The sequence below is a fragment of the Rhinolophus sinicus genome, linkage group LG13 (genome assembly GCF_036562045.2).
Source record: "Rhinolophus sinicus isolate RSC01 linkage group LG13, ASM3656204v1, whole genome shotgun sequence".
NCBI lineage: Eukaryota > Metazoa > Chordata > Mammalia > Chiroptera > Rhinolophidae > Rhinolophus > Rhinolophus sinicus.
Genome location: NC_133762.1, coordinates 31,002,634 through 31,021,600, shown reverse-complemented (window position 1 = coordinate 31,021,600; position 18,967 = coordinate 31,002,634). Strand labels below are relative to the sequence as shown.

The window sequence follows — 18,967 nt, the reverse complement described above, 5'->3', positions numbered from 1 at the left end:
TGATGAGTGAGAAGCTGGAGAGGGCAGCAGGGCCCAGTCCACACAGGACATTACAGGCCATGATTAGAGTTTGTGTTCTTTACCCCAAGAAACATAGAAAGCCATTGAATCGTTGTTCATGGGGCAATGATGTGGTCAGATCTGTATTTCTAACTCATCATTCCAGCTTCACTGTGGAGCCAAAGTGGACTGGAGAGAGGAATTTTGCAGGTATGCGGGTGGGAGATGATAGCTGCTAGCTAGACTCAGCTAACAGAGAAGATAGAAAGATGCCATAGAAGAGATAATTACCTGAAACAGATATAAATAAAACCTGTTGATGGATTGGATGTGGGGAGTAAGGAAGAAAGAGCTATTGAGGATGATTTCAAGTCTTTGGTTTTCATAGCAAGGTGGATGATGGAGCTGTTACTGGGTTCCAGAAACAATTGAAAAAGAATAGTTTATAGGAAAAATGTGTATATCTGGGGGAATCGGAGCTGGAGAGACACTCTAGAAAAGGAGGCAGTTAATAATGCAGCTCTAACAAGAGATCTAAGCTGGAGGTAAAAACATGTGAGTCAGATGCACGTAGGTGGTACCTGAAGTATGGGGGTTGATGCATCACACGGGGAGAGTGAAGAGTGGAAGGAGAAGCGGGCTTAGGTAGAGACTTGAGGGTCTGCAGTATTTAGTGAGTGAGCAGAGGAATCGGCCTGCATAAGACAGAGAAGGAGTGGCCAGAGAGGTAAGAAAAAATCCCAGGTGAGTAACGTGCCTTGGAGCCAAGAGAAGAGAGTGTTTGAAGAAGGAAGGAGTAATCCACTATGTCAAATGCTGCTCCTAGAAGAGTATATGAAAACTGTCCCAAATAAATTCCAAGATATTTCCAAACAGAAGCACCTGCAGTGGTGACCGTGAACCAACGACGGGACATACTTGAGGGTCACAGAGGAGCATCGGAGAGGACATTCCGAGAGGCCATCTGAAAGGCCACAGCCCAGCGGTTTAGACAAATTCAATGAGTTCAGCCAACCGGCATCAGAGCTGAAATCACAGACTCTATACAGTGAAATTGTCAGAAGCCATGCGTGGCTGGTCCAGCTAGACTCCAGATACAGGGACGTGAACATGCCCCGGGACATGGCACATCCAATTTCTGCCTCAGCATCCTTTCAAGGGCATGTTCTCTAGCTGCTGGGGATTTGTGCCTCTTCATAAAGGAAGTGTGTCGACAGTATTCAAAGGTGTTACAAGTACAGAGAAATAGCTCTGAACCAAAGGCCAGGCAGCATTCACATGTGGCTCCCCTACCTGAGGGGAACGTAAGAGGGATAGAGACAGAGCATCAGCCCATCCTGGTCTTGTTGTAGAGTCAGGAGGGTGTCCCTGGGGCTCACATCATAAGTGCTCAGTGAAGCAGATGAAAACCTGTGACAGGAGTTTGGGAAGCACTTAGGGGCTGGCGAATGACGGGGACTCCTAGCAATGTGATCGGTCTTCTGAGGGAGGCACTGCGCTCCTCATCAAATGGAAACTCAATCACTACCACTTTTTTAAAATGTAGCTTAAATGCACTGATCCATTACTGGGTGTCATGTGATGTCCTAAGCACTTTTCATATATTAAGTCATTTAATCATAAACCTGGACACAGTAGGTGCTAGTTTTATTTTCCCTTCTATATAGATTAGGAAAAGTCACAAAAGGGTGAAGTCAGTCTGTCCAAGGCCATATAACTAGTGAGTTTCAGAGCTGGGATTCTGTGTGCAGGGCTTACTCCCTATCACTACAATGAACTGTCTTTAATGGAGTTATAGTTAAGGAAATGCCAGCGGTGGATCCCCATAGAAAGTTAGCCATCAGACTCACTGGCCTGATATCCGAGGGAACTCTTCAGAGAGGCAGAACTAGAAACCATTCCGTAACATGGTAGCTGCATTATTTCCGCCGTAAGCCCACCCTTTCCACGAGAGTCAACTTAGTATCAGTCCCCAGTCCCTAAAAAGCTGTGCCTCTGGCCCTGGCTCTGTGCCTTCTCTCTGCTAAGTAAGGACTGGGAGTCTGAGAACAGAGAGAAGAGGCAGGACTTGAATGTATCCTCTTCATCTCTGCTCTCCACTGGGAACCCACCTGAGACAAGTCCAAGAACATCAGAATTGGTAACTAGACACCAGGTGGGAGATTTCTCCAACTGGAGTAGCTTCAAGGATCTACTTGAGTCCTCTGTGTGATGTAGTCATCAAAAACAATCTTGTGAACTCAGCCTGCGCTGACAGAGACTAGTGTCTCTGGCGTGAAGCTGCACGCCTGACATTATACCTCAGCCAGCTGTGCCCTACGAGCTCTGAGCACTCCCAAAGGCTGAGCCAGTCCTCTCAAAGCAGCAGCTGCTGCCCCCGTCTTTGACTCTTTCCACAACAGCTTTTGTGGCATAGAACCTAGCCCCCTCCTAGCTGCAGCTCAGAGTCCATATCTGGCTTTCAATGTACTACCTGTCCACTCTTACACGTGGGAACCGGGTACTCAAGGCATGATTGCTCTTGGTCTCTTGTGGTCCATCCTCTCTCAATAGTCACTCTGTACGTAGGACCCAGTCACCATGTTCTGTTCCTCTGCTGCCACTTTCAATGCTACCAAACAACAGTTCTGCTTTATACTCCCTGAGGACTCTTGAGACCCAACAAAGGCAATGCTGCTTGGCTCACTCTGCATTAGTCACACCACTCTGATGAGGCTTGGCCAGCTGTGGACCCCACTCTCTGAGAGGGACCTCCAGGGTGAAGACAGGCCAAGAGCTTTGCCACTCAGAGTGTCCAGTGACCAGAAGCGCTAGCATCACCTGGGAACTTATTATAAATGCAGACTCTCAGGCCCCACCCTGGGTCTGCTGAATCATCATTTTAACAAGGTCTCTAGGTGATTCAAGTGGACGTTAAAATCTAGAGATCACTGACTTTAGAGGAGTAGAAGTCAGAATCAGGATTTTTTAGCTTAGAGAAGAGAAGATTCAATGAGACTTAATTCTTGCCTTCGAAAAGTTGAAGGACCATTGTGAAAGATGGGGGTAGGTTTGGTTCCTTTAATTTCAAAGGTCAGAGCTAATGCCAATGGGTAGAAGTGACAGAGGTAGATTTGGGGCCAACACAAGAAAAGGATTTAATGCGGAAGTGCCATTCGGCTGAGGCACCGCCCAGCCCCTTTTCAATGCTGCATTATGACATAGAGGGGAACATAAAAGCAGTCTTCGTTCCCAAGTCCCCTTGCAGAGTTAGCTTTCCCTTTACCTGCCTACTCTCTCTCTACCTGGTCTCGCCTCCTGGGCTTCCAGGATGCTTAACCAAGCCTTCGATATCTCACTTTCATGGAATACAGACCTTTTTTCGCTGCTAATGACCCCACCCCCACCTCAGCCCAGCATCTCGATTTCTTTGATGCCCAGGCTCTGGGTGAGAAAAAAATCTCCCTATCATCCTTAGAGCTGTGGGACCCCCATGGGGTATATCCCTCCTACCCCAAGTTACCCACAAAGGCAGGAAAAGGTGTCGCTAACAATGAAAGGTGCTGCCGGGGAACTCAGTGTGTTCCAGTGCAGTCTTAAGCAGAAGAGACTACATGACCTCTAACACCGCTTTTGAGGTCGAGATACTACGCTGTTATGAGATTGGTCAAGAGCAATGGGTTTCAAATCAGAAATACATAAGCTTACATTGGGACTCCATCGCTAACTCATTGTGTGACCTTGATCAAAGCTGGTAACCGCCATGTGACCTGATATCCTCATTTGTAAAATAGGGAGGAAATGCCAACTTCGCAGGGATTTTCTGAAGGTCAAATGTAATAACAGAAGTAAAACATGCTTGACAAACCCCGAGGAACTGCTCATACCTGTGGCATAAAGATGGCACGACCTTGGAACTGGTTCCAGAGTGACAGCAGCCCTTTTTGTGTCTATAAACTAGGGGTGCTCAGTGGGCACTGGGGTGATACTTCCTTGCAATCTGCTGCCTGAGTTCATCCAATCCTTAGGATGAAGGCAGGCAGAGCCCCCAGAATGATTCACTTAACTTTCCTTCTATAGGCAAGGCCTATATCTGGCTTACATCTGGATAACTTAATGGCAGCAGTTACATAATTTGGGAACCAGGGATTAATGATTCATTTTCAGAGTACTCTCACTGGCTACAGGCCCAATTCTATAGATTTACCTCAGAGAATTCCCCTGTGAAGACATGGACCAAAAATAGAAGTTGCAGATAACGAACATCTAATTGCAATTATAAAACCAGGTGAATCCCAGTGGATGCATAACCTACGCTGTAATCACTGCTGATGGTAAGGAAAGCAAACCGGCTCTTGGGGACTCGATTCCTAAAAGCTGAAGTCTTTACAAGACACGAGTCACCTCTTAGTTATCCAAAGGCACATTATTCCCCAGTCTTACCACCTGGCAGTTCACCTCACTCCAGGTACTGAATGTCTTCTTTTGTTGAAAAGTTTCTGTGCCTTTTCTCATGTGTTGCATGCTTCCAGCATCCAGTAGAGAGAAACTCTGAAATCCTGCCTCTGAGCGGCTCCCTCTATGGCAGTGAACATTTAAAGCATTGCAGGCATCTCTGATTATGGGAGGGTTTGCCAAGAGAAGGCAACAGGGAAAAGATGAGGAAGATGGGCAACTTTCCGGCTCTTTTAAAGTCAGGTATGCACCATATTTCCTCTTGATTTCACTGGAAGTGAATTCTCAGAATGGTAGGCTATTTTTAAGCTGGAACTGAGGTCCAGATAGGAACATAGTTGGTAGGAAAGCATCTGGATTCATTAGATTAAAGCCTCCAGACTTTACAAATTGCATCCCAAGGCATTAGCATTTGTAATTGTGATCGTGAACTACTTTGGCAGTCTTTGAGGACTGAAATTGTAACGAGCAGGAGGGGCATGAGACGCCTGGGGAGAAACAAATGCTGTTGCTGACTTTTCTTTTTCTTTTTTTGATGGAAAAATGTGGATTCCAGATATTTCACATGAATGTGATGTTGATACAGGAAGAAATATATAGACTGGATGATTAAATTCGATTTTTCTTTTCATTACCATTTACTAACGAACGGAATAATCACCAGAAACCAGCACAGGCTCTTTATCAGTCATCATCCAACCAGGAAAAGGGAAACTGCTCCAAACACTTAAACTGGAGCAAATTTACTAGAGAATTGGTACACAGGGATCAGGAGAGGATGGTGAGGCAACCCAGAGATTAACAAGCAGAACCATTACCCAGCCCAACCAGAAAGATAAAGAGCAGTGGTGAGGTCATAAGAGGCCAGAGATCAGAGTCACCCAACAGAAGTTAGATCCCCTAGAGAACTGGAGACGTGGAGTGGCCTGAGGCCAGAAGGGGAAAGCCTTCTCCTTCCTCAATTTATGTCTCCTATTGGCCAAAGCCAGACACCACTTGACATGGGGCCCAGGAAACACAGCCTGCAGTGGACACCTGCATAGCCCGGCATAGCAGGGGAAGAGCCAAGGATGGATGTGAGGCCAAACGGGCCAGGGGCCAGCATGGGCTTTCTATGAACAAGGGATGCTAGGTTCACCTTGTTGCCACTTTTGAGAGGTATCTGGATTTGTAAATCGAGAGGAATGTCCAGCACTGTGTCTTAAAATGAGCGAAGTCAAGGCCAACATGGAGACATTGTGATGGCTTTCAGGACAGCCAGGTGTTAAACTGGGCTCTCTCTAGAAGAGTCGGGATACCTGACCACATGTGAAACAGTAATATTATTAACAATAAAGAGTGAACATATAGTGGGAGATCTGACTACAAGCAAGGCTGCCTTGTTAAGCTCTTCACATGTCTCTGAATCTTCACTACAATGCTATGAAACAAGTTCTATAAGTACGCTCATTTCAGAGATGGGGAAACTGACGCTCAGAGACATTAAGTAACAGTAGTAAGTGGTAGAGATGGAATTTGAATGCTGCCAGTCTGGTAGAGTTTATTCTCTTTAAACCACTACTCTTTAAACTACCTCTCCAATAAATAGGGAGAGAGATTTTTCAGCAGAGAAATCTGGTTGCCTTTCCTCAAATATCTGGAAGAAAAAAGCAGACTAGTATTTAGGCAGTCTAGACACTGATCTTGACCGGTCAGATTAAGACATCTTTGTATTTATGCCTGTCCCTGCTCAGTTTGCCACCTGCTGTATCCTGCAGTTCCATTTTATACCCGCTTTCTTGAAGATGATCTCCCCTCATGCCCTCTCACCAGTATATGATATTCTAAGATCTGAGGAATTGATGAACATGTCATGTGAATCTTGTTATATGGGCCAAATTATACAGACTTTGCTCAAATGATATTTACACTTGACCTTTTAAACTTAAGTTCCCTCTTCCTTTTCACTTTCCTTGAATATCAACCACCATCTCCAAGCCTTTAATATATTACATTTAGTTTTACTATTAATCTCTGGGCTTTCTCTATAATACCTTTCTTGATATTTGGCAGCCAAAGCATCCCATATAATTCCATAGGGAGACAAGTCTTGCTTCAGTTTAGGCAACTCTTTTCTGCTTTATTTCCAATATTCTTTCTTTGATCTCATGATGACTAATTTTTTAAATTGCTGGCTACCTCCCCCACATCTCAGAAGATGCCCCCATCACTAGATCTGGTTGATAATGAAGTACTTGAGAAGGATTATTCCATCATTCTTCTAAGTGACATCACCTAGGATATTTCTCAAGTAATAAATAAATTGCCTCAATTCATCATATGACAGTAATTGCTTTTAGTCAAGATTTAACTTAGAGTCAATGTCAAGTAGCTGGAAACCACTACAGAGACACAAGTTTTTCAAAGATAGCTCTCCCCTTGCTGTGGAAAACCATTTAAGAAGTACTGAGTTAAATGTAAAGAAGATACAGATTTATAATATCCCAGATTCCCTCAATATTACTTAGCCAGCCCTAAGAGGCTGGAATAGGCGTCATCACAGACTGTGCAACTAAGACTGCTAAATACTGCTGACAGACGATGCCCTCTTTTTCAGCCTTAAATGGAGGTTAGTGCCCCATAAGATAGGAATAGCTTAATTGATTGTTTGAAAGCACTCCAGCCATTCAAATAAATTGTTCCTCAAATGCTGATTCTGCTTGGTCCCATGCATCTCCTGAATCTGTGTGTTCCAGGTGGACCTTGTTTAGCACAGCAAATGCTCTGTGTAGGTCAAGTTCTCATTCAGTTGTGTTACCCACAGCAGAAAAGATGACTATATAAGAGCCTGATGGCGAATTGCTTCTGGGTGCAAGAAAACTCCTTTATTCTGAAAAATCGTAATGCGTTTGGAATTTAGCAAAATAGACTTATTTAAGAGCAGTCGTGACCGATTGATGCCAGGCACTGTCATTGTTGACACATCCCTCGTAAAGCATGTCCTTTCAAGGGCTGCACCACTGGTGGGCTGAGAATCCCTGTATATTTTCCCAGCATCTCAACTGCTCCCTCCGTGTCCAGGGAAGACCTTTAGCATGAGTACCAGGACCCTAATCAGTGACCGGACTAGACTGCACGCTATGGCTACAGCTGGGTGTGACACTGTCTAAGAAACCAGAGGTGGGTGCACTTGGTAGACTGGTTTAGGTGTCAGGCCACAGTTAAGGTTGGAGACCAGGGCATGACGGGGAGGGGTCAAATCGGAGGGAGGGATCAGCAGCCAGCCGGTGGCTGGAATTTGGGAGTGTCCTCTTGGTCAGTCTGTACCCACAGTGATGGTCGACCTATGCCTAGAGCTGTGCTTGGACGTTGGCCAGAAATAAAATTTAGCCCATGGCCATGGAACCAAACAAAGCTAAGCGATCTGGAAATGGACTAGACCCATGACCTTGGCCTCACTGGCACCAACTCAACCCTTGGCGTCAGAGGAAAAGTCCTGGACGTTGCCTCATGTGAGTGATGCTGGGATGATAACGACGATAGAGGATACTGCAAGCTGTGGGCTGTGAGGTAATTAAGAAACAAACTTGCTGTCTGGGAGCTCACTACATAGTGGGAAGGAGAAGTATGCAAGCTGGCAATCAAAGCCCAGCACTACGGCTGCTACCCCAGCGGTGGGGACAGAGAAGGGCATGCATGACTCTGCTTAGGCAAAACTAGACTACACACTTTATTTCCACATGTCATCCGTGGTGTGGGACACACTCAGGGCATCCCTGAGACTGGCCAGTGGCCTCCTCCCATTGCTCCTCCCTTGGCTCCCTGGGGTCCAGACCAGACGGCCTGCTGATGAGGATGAAGAGGCTGAGTCAGCTCAGTGCCAGCACTACTGGCTCCCTGCTTCCAGAAATCTGTGTGTTGAGCCAGGAGCCCAGGGAACTGAAAGCTGCTTAACTGCGGCAGAGAGGAGCACCCAGGGCCTGCGTTGGGGATTAAGGGTTTAGTCTGAAGAGCAGATGTAAGAGAGAACACACACTCTTTTGGAAGCCCTGTGGCAAAGTGATAGAAGTCCCTTTAGACTTTCTCAGGCAGCCAGTATGACAGAATGCACGGCTGCCCTGAGCAGACTATCATTCTTTCTGGGGTGTCAGAGCAGTCCTGGGGCAGCGGTGGAACTGGCGACGCCTTCTCAGGCGCAGTCAGTGTAGAGACGAGCACAAAAGCCGACCAGGGGTGGTCTACAGGTCAAACAAAGCCAGGACTTCGAGACACGTTATGACAGCCCGGTTGGTGAGCCAGAGGCCAAGGCCAGGGCATGACCAGCAGCAGAGACCAAGACTAGTCAAAGGTAGGAAGCAGAACCAAAAAGGGGAGCATCAAAGCCATAGAGTGGAGACCAGCCCTGAGCCAAATGTAGGATCCGGCCAACAAGGAGACCCCACGGGGAGGCGGGGTGGCCCAAAAAGCTCCTCTGAGATGGCAGCTCTTGGCCTTGGTCTCCTTGAGGTCTGTCTGTGCACCGACAGGCACAGCTCTTGAGGGTGGACTCCTGTCCATTGCCCGGTGCTCAGGACTGGTGCATTTCCGAGTGTATCAGTTTCCTAGTTGAAACAAATGACCACAAACTGGGTGGCTTAAAACAACTGAAATTTGGAGACTGGGGGTCCGAAATTAAGGTGTCAGCAGGGTCAGGAATCCTCTGAGGCTGGGCAGAATCCTTCCTCACCTTTCCCTAGCTGCTGGTGTTTGCTGGCAATCCTTGGTGTTCTTTGGCCTATAGATGGATCATTCCAGTCTCTGCCTTCCCGTGATGTTTTCCTCTCCTTGTAAGGACAACGATCATATTGGATTACAGCCCACCCTCATGACTTCATCTTAACTAATGACATCTGCAATGACATCTTCTCTCTAAAGAAGGTCACATTCAGTCCATAGGAACTGGGGGTTAGGACTTGAACTTCTCCCTTGCGGGAGACACCATTCAACCCACCATACCAGCTTAAGCTGGGTCATGATCTAAGCAGCCTGGGAATGGACTGCACATGGGAGGGAGGTTAAGGAAAATCAAATGCTAATAGGGGTCGGGGCCAAATGGAGAGCACACTGGAAGAGGGATGGGACACTCAGCTTGGTCCCAGGCTGAGTGGAACAGGCTTCTAGAAGGACAACGTGTCCTGGCTTTATTGTCTGAACAGAGCAGCAGGGTGCACAGGGGCCGAGGTGTCCCTAAGGCTCTTACTAAGAAACATAATTCAATTTTTTCCAAACAACTCGAGCCAAATTGATACCCTAAGGGGTGACAGCATTACCTGACTCAATGGGGCAAAAGGGGGGAGGAGAGGCAAAGATTGGCCCAGCTGGGGCCGCGTTGTCCAGATCTTGCCTCTGAAACATGCAGTTTGCCGCAAGCACGAGCATGCCTGGAAAGGAGAGAAGGTACGTGGGAGGGAGGGAGAAATCTACAGCAAGGCTAAGTGGAAGCATGCGCGGGATCAGAGGGAACAGCCAGTAAATATACAGCACGAAATTCAGATTAGTGCAACGAAACTGAGCGAGGATAATACCACCAGCAGCGGGAGCGGCATGGATTGCTGAGACGCCAGCCAAATCCACCACAAACACGTTTTCTTGTTTCTAGCCTTTGCCCCTTGGCTTTTGGAAGCAGAGCCATTGAATAGATGTGTTCTACACTAAAAGCTGATCTATCCCCCTCCCGAAAGGATGGATGGAAAAGCAGCTCTGCTGCAAGCCAGAGATGACAGAAGCAAAAACTAAGATCTAGCGAGCTTGAAGCATCGGTTCTTGCTACACTGTCACACCCAGAGTGTGGGAGAGATCGTCCTTGCGATGCTCCCAGCCTGACCTCTCCTGGGCCAGCACCATGCGAGCCCAGGCTGGGCACTGGGCTCAGCAGGGCTGGACCAGCAGATGTGGGGGCACCCCATTCAAAGGCCTCAGAGAATCAGTCTCTAGGAAGCTTGCAGGTGGCGCTGCACGGAATTCAATACTGAATTGAAGACCAGGGCTCAGGCACTCACAGTCAGCTTAACAAAACAGTAGAAGGTGAGCTTCTGAGGTGCAGGAACCAGCACAGGGTGGAGGCAGAGCAGACCAGGTTGGGTACATGCTCTGTCACTGTTAACCATCCCCTCATTTACGAGTCTGCTCATGCGCAGAACCAGGCGAATGACCACTGTCCGTATGCTGGGCTCAGGGTAAGAGGAGGTGACAGAAACCAAACAGCTCCAAGGTAATGTGCTTATGATGTGAATGTGTGCCGGGTGGCGGGTCCTCTGTGCCTACTGGCCTGGCCAGTTAAGTGTCTCCTGTAGGTGCAGCATGAGACAACGGGGGTGTGGGAAGGCTTTGCAGAGCTCACGCTGTCTGAACTTGATCCTAGAGGATGAGTAGACCATGGAGGGACAGCATCCAGCAAAAGGAGGTGGATGTGGGAAGGCAGGTCCCCCTCACACAATTGGTGTGAGTGTGACACAGGACACCAAGGAGGAAATAAAGTTGGGGAGCTGGAGAAGTAACAGCGGCTGGAGAGTGAAGAGCCTTTGATTCAGCCTAAGTATCCAAAGCACTAGGGGCGCCTTGGGAGTATTTTAACCAAGATCAGACTTATTTTTGGATGATCACTCTGGTCTCAGTGAAGTATACACTGGAAGGAGACTGGTGTGACAATAGGGAGAGCCATCTGGAAACTGTCACACTTATCCGAGCAGGACTCTATGAATCTCAAACATGAGTAGCAGCAGTGAGAAACAAGGGAGACTGAAGGAAGATTCCGAAGGTAATATTGGTCCAATTAGTGACTAAGTGGATATTGAAGATGGGCAGCGAGAGAGGTCAAGGATGACACGGGGTTCCCGAATCTGAACTGAATGGCAAGGAGAATAGTTTCTCCTTGGTCTAAGGAGAACAACCCAAGAGAAAAAAGTGTAGTGAGTGCCTCAGCTATATATGCTACTTGCTTAGATGCTTGTTTTGTAGGAAGCATAAACATTCACCTGCTCCCGCAGAACTCCCACAGGGGATGTGGCATCCCAGAAGGGTGCCTTTCCCTCCTGCAGTGAGTCTATTGATTCGATCGGGAGACGGCTAACAGAAGCTGGCAGCCAGAACGATGAACCCGTAGGCTTGTGTCTCTCAAGCTGTGGACACCTATTGTAAGACGATTGGCAAAGCGGCATTCTGCACGCTTGACCTGAGTACTAGCCTCCTTCCTTGCTCCGTCTGCAGCCAGGTGAGCAGCCAAATGGGAGACCTGAGGAGGTCCTCTGCAGTGACCACCTGGCTGCCTTTCTGTCCTAAACTGTGGGCACAGCCCTCACCTTGGCTCTGAGACCAACAAAGGTGCTGGTCAAGGGGCACTGGAGGGTGCCAAGGTAAAGGCTGAGGGACCTTAGCACGTGTTGTCTCAGCTCTCCATCCTGCTCTTGCCTTGGGCCATTATAGCAGCTGGGGTTGCCATGCTGCTGTGTCCTGCCTCCTACTTCGTATCCCAATTCTCTAATGAACCCTGATTGTGAATTCTGCTTGGCATTTTTCCAGGCCTCAGGCCTTGCTAGTTTCTTATCTCTTGCCCCCATCTCCCATATTTCTCAGGAACCTGAATCTCACCACTGGCTAGCTTGCCCACCTGCCTCCTCTGTGGACCTCAGTTTCTTCACCTGTAAAATGGGTTTAGGATAATAACAATGACAACACAAGACTAAGTACCGAAAGTGTTACTACCTTACTTATTCCTCTTACCATTATTGGTATCTTCATTTTGCCACCAAGGAAATGGGGCAATTTATGTAATCTCTCTGTGACTCAAAGTCCCATAGCTAGTATAGTATGTGGCTTTGATGCTCAGTCTTGAACCACTGTACCATGGCATTTCTCAGTTCTTGGCACATAATGGGTGCTCATGAATGTTGCCCATGGGACTAAGAGCATGGTAGGTAAGTGTAGAGACTGGCCAGAGAGACCTGGATTCAAATCCTGAGTTCATTATTTCTGAGATATGTGATTTTCAATCATTGGAGCCTTAATTTCCTCACCTGTAAAAATCAGAATGATAATAGCCTCTGATGTCGTGGAGTTGTTGAGAAGTTTCAGTGCAATAATGTCAAACCCTTAGCACATTCCATGTGATGCAGGAAGTATATAATGCATAGTTGATGTTTTATTGTTCTTTTCATCATCTTGTTGGACGTCCCTGGTGACCGCAGCCGGCCAGCCAGGCTGTGCTCTCCTTGCAGAGCTTCCCTCTCCCTCCAAAAAGCATAGTCCCAGCATAGTGGGTATTCAGGTTTAAGTCTTTTCCAGGGAGTTTTATCTTATCCTTCTGCCTCCAGTTCCTGTTCTCACACCCTCCATCCACCTTTGCCAGGGGTTGTGACCTCCCTGGGAGAGTTGCTGAGACCCCAGGGTGTCCAAGCCTGCAGGGCCAGTGGCACCCTGTGGGCCCTCTGGCGGCTGCCATGCTGCTTCCCCATCTGCTTTGGGCCACACAGCCTTCTCCCAATGGCTCAAACTCTTTCTACCTGGTCCCAGGATTTATAAGACGTCCCTGGGAAAGTTGTTTTAGAGGGAGTCAATTGCAAAGAAATCTCAGAGAGTATATTATGGCCTGAATCCTGTCCCTGACTTAAAAAATTGCCAGGAAAATAACAATACAGAATTTTAACATGAAATGCACAGGACAGAAAGGAACAACAGAGGGGAGTTGTATCTGATACCCAGGAGCCATGCTAGAAATACATCCATTTTCTCTGATGGCCCTTGCCTCGATCGAGCCTGGCAATGCAAGGACTTGTCTGTATTATTTCATAGATGAGGAAACAGAGGCTCAGAAAGACTGATTGATTTGCCCAAGTGTCCCAGTTTTAAAGTATAGAGTTTGGGCTCCACCAATTCTGGGCACTGGGCATGACCAAGACAGTGATGCCCCACAGGCCCAGGCCAGAGCAGGGCTGGCTGGCTGCGCATCCACTCCAGACCGACCACTGTCAGCCTCCTATTGCGCCCAGCATCCCAGATCGCCCCCTGGAGGCCTGGCTGAGTTACTGCAGGGGGCAGAGAAGCAGCGCTCTCTCTGTGGTGGTGGGTCTGGGGTTGGACAGAGTCCTTCAGGTGAAATGTTAAATAACTAGTCATTTGCCCCCTGCAGCCTCAAGTCAACCCACTATAGAAAAACACCCAACCCTGGCCATAAGTGGTTTCACCTTATTTTTTCAATAGAAGCATCCCCAGCCTGGACCCACTAGATACTAGTAACCCCTCACACCCGCTTGTGATAAACAAATACATTTCCAGATATTGTCAAATGTCCCGTGGGAGCAGAGACAAAAGGGAACAAAAGGAACTGAACATTCACTGAGTCTCTACTCTGTGCATATACACTTCTGTTCACTAATAAGGCACAGAGATGGGCAAGACATTTTTTTTTTCACCTTTGATCTGCACTAAGCCTCACATGGTTCCTGAGAGGCTGAAATGTGATGAGTGTGACTAAGGAGCAAATTTTAAAGTTTATTTGATTTCAACTAATGTAAATTTAAAAACTGAGGCAGTGTAAAGTATGTTTACTTGATAAACACAGTGTTTATCTTTTTAGGATTATATTTCATTTTAACTGTTTAAAATTTAGCATGTGAATTGAGAAGTGCTGTACATGGAAAATTCATACCAGATTTCAAAGACTTTGTGCAAAAAGAGAGTGTAAAATATCTTTCATTAGTAATTTGAAAAAAGTGATTACATGCTATAATGATAGTACCTTATATACATTGGGTTAAATAAAATATATTACAATTAATCTCACCTGTTACTTTTTTACTTTTTGAATGTGACTCAGAAAATTTTAAATGACATACACAGCTAAAATTCTATTGCTACTGAACAGGAGTTGTAGATGGATGCATGCAAAACTTCCAGAACAGTACAGCTCTGGTTTTCAAGAATGGGCGCTTTTGTCCCTCAGGGGACATTTGGACATGTCTGGAGATATATTTGGTTGTGTCAATTGGGGGATGAAGTACTTCTGGCTAGGGACGCTGCTAAGCATCCTACAAGGTACAGGACAGGCCCCCCTACCCCTAAGAATTAGCTGTCCCCAAATGTCACTAGAGCCAAGGTTGAGAAACCAGGTCCTAGGGCATGAATTTCTTGAAGGACAGGTCAGTAAGTCAGAGACCTGAAGAGCTAGTTGGAGGTTAGCTGAACAAAGAAGTTAAAGCTGTTATCACACTTAGTTCTCACGGTTAACTGCGGCTCTGGGTATTATCACCCCACTTCCCCAGATGATGAGAGTGAAGCCAAGAGACATAACGTGACCAGGATCAACAGGCCAGAAAGGGGCAGAGCTGAGAGCTGCACTCGGCCTCAACTCACTCCGAATGTCAGCCTGTCCCTGCTCTGTAACGTGGTTCTACTGTTCTCCGAGTTGGGGCTGATACGAAAAGAGGCTGCTCGCGCTTACAGTCTAATATCGCCATCACTCAGATCAGGGCAGTTATAATTTACGCCTGCCATTATTGCCACCAGGGGATGACTGTTAACAAAACACGCTCGGAAAGGGACGGCCTGCTCCAAGAGCAACACTCGCAGGCACCTCACCCATCAAACAAGGCTGAGGAACGTGCGGAAATAAATGGGACACAGTGAAATAAACCTGTCAGAGGAGGAACATTCAGACGCCTCAGAAGGTAAGAACAATGTGCCTGATATGGGATTGGCTCTATTTAAAGAAAATGTTATCAGACTGCTCGACTTGAATGGAGCCCAGAGAACAATGGCCCAGCAGGAAGACTCCGGGAGAAGCAGTGCTCCTCAATAAATTGGGTGTGAGCACAATGGTGGGAGTCACTTCCCTGCCACTGTCACCACGCACCCCTCTGAAACTCCTGTCTCCTTTGGGGTGAGGAAGAGGCTGGTGGTCCTGTAATAGTGTGAGGTAGGGGGCTGGCATTTGGTGAAGGCCTACTATGTGCTATTACTGAGCAGGGCACTCTCTAGTGTCACCTACCTAATGCAATTTTTTTATTCCCTCTTGACTATTTGAAAGTAAGTTGGTGATATGATGCACCGTCAACTCTGAGTACCTACTGCGTCCTTCAATATAACTCTGAAGTAAGTGTGACAACTAGTTGTGCAGGTGAAACAAGGCTATGCAACTTGCTTAAAGTCCTACAAGTAGGGAGTGACTAAGATGACAGTCCTGCGGTATAGGTAGTGACACATTGGGTTATGGGGGTCGATGGCAGGGACAGAACTTGTCTGTGGTGAATACTGTCGGGGCTGTGCCCGGATCTCCTTTACTGGGCTGATGCACCTGTTCTCCAGCTGCTGTGGGTGCTGGCTGCTATCGGCTCACAGATACCTCTTTCCCTGCAGAAGTGCCATCAGGCAAAGGGGAGTTGCCTTCCCAGGAAGGTATGCACTCCCATGGCAGCCTATAGCCAATAACTAACGAACACAGTGGCACAAATGCTAGCCCCCTTCCCTTTGAGTGGGAGCAACTCTGCAATATGAGGTGTGATAAAAAAAATACAGTGAATGCTGCTGCCGAGTACCATCCCACGGAAAGGCAGGGATCTTTAATATGGAAAGCAGTGTGTCCAACCTTAGCAACAGTGTGTGACAAGTTTCAACTTGTTTGGTGCAATCAGTCGGGTGTGAGCTACGGTTGAGAGAAGGTGTGTTTTAAAGTGTGCCATAAATGATCATCTATCATGACAATGCTCCGTGTCACTTCTGGTATACGACAATTTCTGTCAAATAAAAACATTACGCTGTGTCCTCATCCACCTTATTCACCAGATTGGGTACCATGCGACTTCTGGCTCCTCCCCAAAGTCAAAACGATTCAGGACATGGAGGCAGCCATAACAGAGCAACTAAAGACACTCACGAAAGAGGACTTCCAGAACTGCTTCAGAAAGTGGCAAGAATGATGGGATAAGTGTGTTCAAAATGAGGAGTATTTTGAGGGGGATTAATGGTAACGTGCCTTTTACTGTAATAATTTTTTTTATTTAAACATTCACTGTACTGTTTGATCACATCTCATATAATCCATACTCCAGAGGCCCCTGTGGGCTCAGCTGACACAGGTCTCCACATCCTCCTTCAGATTCCTCCGCTGTCCGAGTCTGCTCCCCTCACTGTCTTTCTCCTGAGAATCCTCCTCAATGAAAAATTCACACAAGAGTCCCCATCTCAGACTGTATGTCCAGGGAACCCATCCTAAGACATTCACTCACAGCAATGCTGTGGGAAAGGGGGTGGACAGAAGTGGACTGTGAGGGTACCAGACGGCTGGACTCATGTCATCCCTGCCTGAGGCAAACCCTTTCTCATCATAATAAACTGACCAGCCAAGGACTGGTAGAGAACAGGACATTGTCTAAGCAACAACTTTGAGAGAGGTGACAGCCAAATATTTGAAATCTCCAAGTTACTTCCCACTGACCAGAAAGGGCCCCTCCAGTAGAGAACTCTAGGTCAGCAGGGTCTCTTTTGTCTCAAGGGGGCCTTGATGGGCTTCAATCTCTGCCACTGATGGGCTCTGCATCCCAGTCTTTGAAGAGTGTCAGATGTTTACCCTGTTTCCCTAAAAATAAGACCTAGCCGGACCATCAGCTCTAATGCATCTTTTGGAGCAAAAATTAATATAAGACCCAGCACTATATTATATTATATTATATTATATTATATTATATTATATTATATTATATTATATTATATAGTCTTATAGTAAAATGAGACCGGGTCTTATATTAATTTTTGCTCCAAAAGATGCATTAGAGCTGACGGTCGGGCTAGGTCTTATTTTCGAGGAAACACGGTATGTGAAATGAGAGTAAACTACAAGGTATTCGAGAGAAGTGGCTGGTAGTTTCTTCAAAGAGATACCGACTCTAGACTGGGCACTCCCATACCAGCCTTTCTTATGTCCCTTACTGTGTTTTGTCTCAGAATACAACTCCAGAAGACTCTGCATGTGCAGAGTATGTAAGCAAATGGTAAGGGATAGCTATTATTATTCCTACTTAACAGATAAGAGAGGCGGGGATCCTCACATTTGAAGGACTGGCCCGGGACGAATGGTAGACCTCGGATCGCAGCCGGATTTACTCATTTTTCAAGCACAGACATTCTAGGTCAACTTTTTCCCCAACCTTAGATCACAGCTCAGTTGTAACTTGTCCTGGGAAGCACTTATTTAGTTCCAGGTGTGTTTGTTTGTTTATTTTGAACTCCACACACCTCTCCTTTGTAGCACCACTCACAGTGGCAGTTGTATATTTATTTGTGTAGTTTTTTGACTAATGGCTCTTTTCCCTCCCAGAAAGCATAGCAACATGTCTTCTTTGGCTCATCATTGTATCCCTCAGAACAGTGCCTGGCACACAGTAGGTACTCTGTAAGCATTAGTAAAATGGATGCCTGGATAGATGAATGGATGGCGGATGGCTGGGTGAATGTATAGGTGGGTGGGTGGGTGGGTGGATGGATGGATGGATGGATGGATGGATGGATGGGTGGGGTAGAGGGGCTGCCAGTTCCTCTATGGGGCACCTGGCCTGGAGGCCCTGCTGAGCGCGGGTCACTCTCACTCCCCTCCCACCCGCCCAGGGCTCTGGTGATCACCTGTGGTGAGGAGGCAGAGTGGAGTCCCCAGGGTCACCTGGGCGCTGCCCATTGGTGCTGACCACAAGGAAGCCAGTCCCCAGGCAGCATGCAGAAGAGAAGGAGAGAAAGAAACACACATGAAAACGTGCGGTATGGTGAACAAAACTGCAATTCTTGTGGCTCTGAAGAGCTCACGCTAAACAGCAAAAGAACATAATGTTTGAACAAAACAGGGCCTGAAATAGATTTCTAAAAATGAAACAAAGAGTCACCCTTTATCAAGCACCCACGACATGCCAGGTACTCTGCCAGGTACCTCACATACAATGTTTCTAAGTCATACAATAACCCAGAAAGGTCAGCATTATTATAAATGAACCATCATCTTTCCACCCAAACGTCTTCCCTACCATATTTTCCTTTCTTAGTAAACAGTGCTACCACCCAAGTAGCGGCTCAGGTTAGAAACCTGGAGTCATTCTTTTTTACGGAACTCCCACTTCTGATCACTCAGCATGCCATATCAGCTCCACTCCAGAAAAACTCTTGTAGCTTCCCCATTCTCTCCAATTTCATTTCCATTTAGTTCAAGCAACCCTCATGTTTCCCTTGGAGGATTGAAGCAGCCCCCAGCTGGTCTCCTGCCTCCAGTCTTGCTCCCCTTAAACCTACTCTCCACCTTTCAGCTGAATTGCGTGAGTGGCCCCGTTGTTCTCAAGGTAAACTTCAAACCCCTTGACCCAGCTCACAGGCCCTCGAGGATGAGTCTTCTGCCTGCCCCTTCATCTTCTCTTCACCCCCACGACCACTCTGTGTTGTTCCCCAGGCACAATAAACTCCTTTTCATCATCAACCGTCCCCCTCCCTTCTTGTCTGCAGGCCTTACTAGACTTGTCCCTTTGTGTGGAACCCCCCTGCCCCCATT

General features: G+C 47.1%; 1 protein-coding gene across 18 annotated transcripts in view; it reads right to left on the bottom strand.

Annotated features, from left to right (window-relative positions):
* PTPRT (protein tyrosine phosphatase receptor type T) overlaps positions 1–18,967 on the bottom strand; it is a 1,016,018-nt gene that overhangs the window by 153,862 nt on the left and 843,189 nt on the right. For 12 of the 18 annotated variants that reach the window (XM_074318312.1, XM_074318303.1, XM_074318302.1 and 9 more), the window contains exon 14: positions 18,061–18,117. The exons of the other annotated variants lie outside the window; for them this stretch is intronic. In XM_074318312.1, the coding sequence (XP_074174413.1) occupies positions 18,061–18,117 (57 nt within the window). The remainder of the gene's footprint in view (positions 1–18,060; positions 18,118–18,967) is intronic. 18 annotated transcript variants of the gene reach the window in all.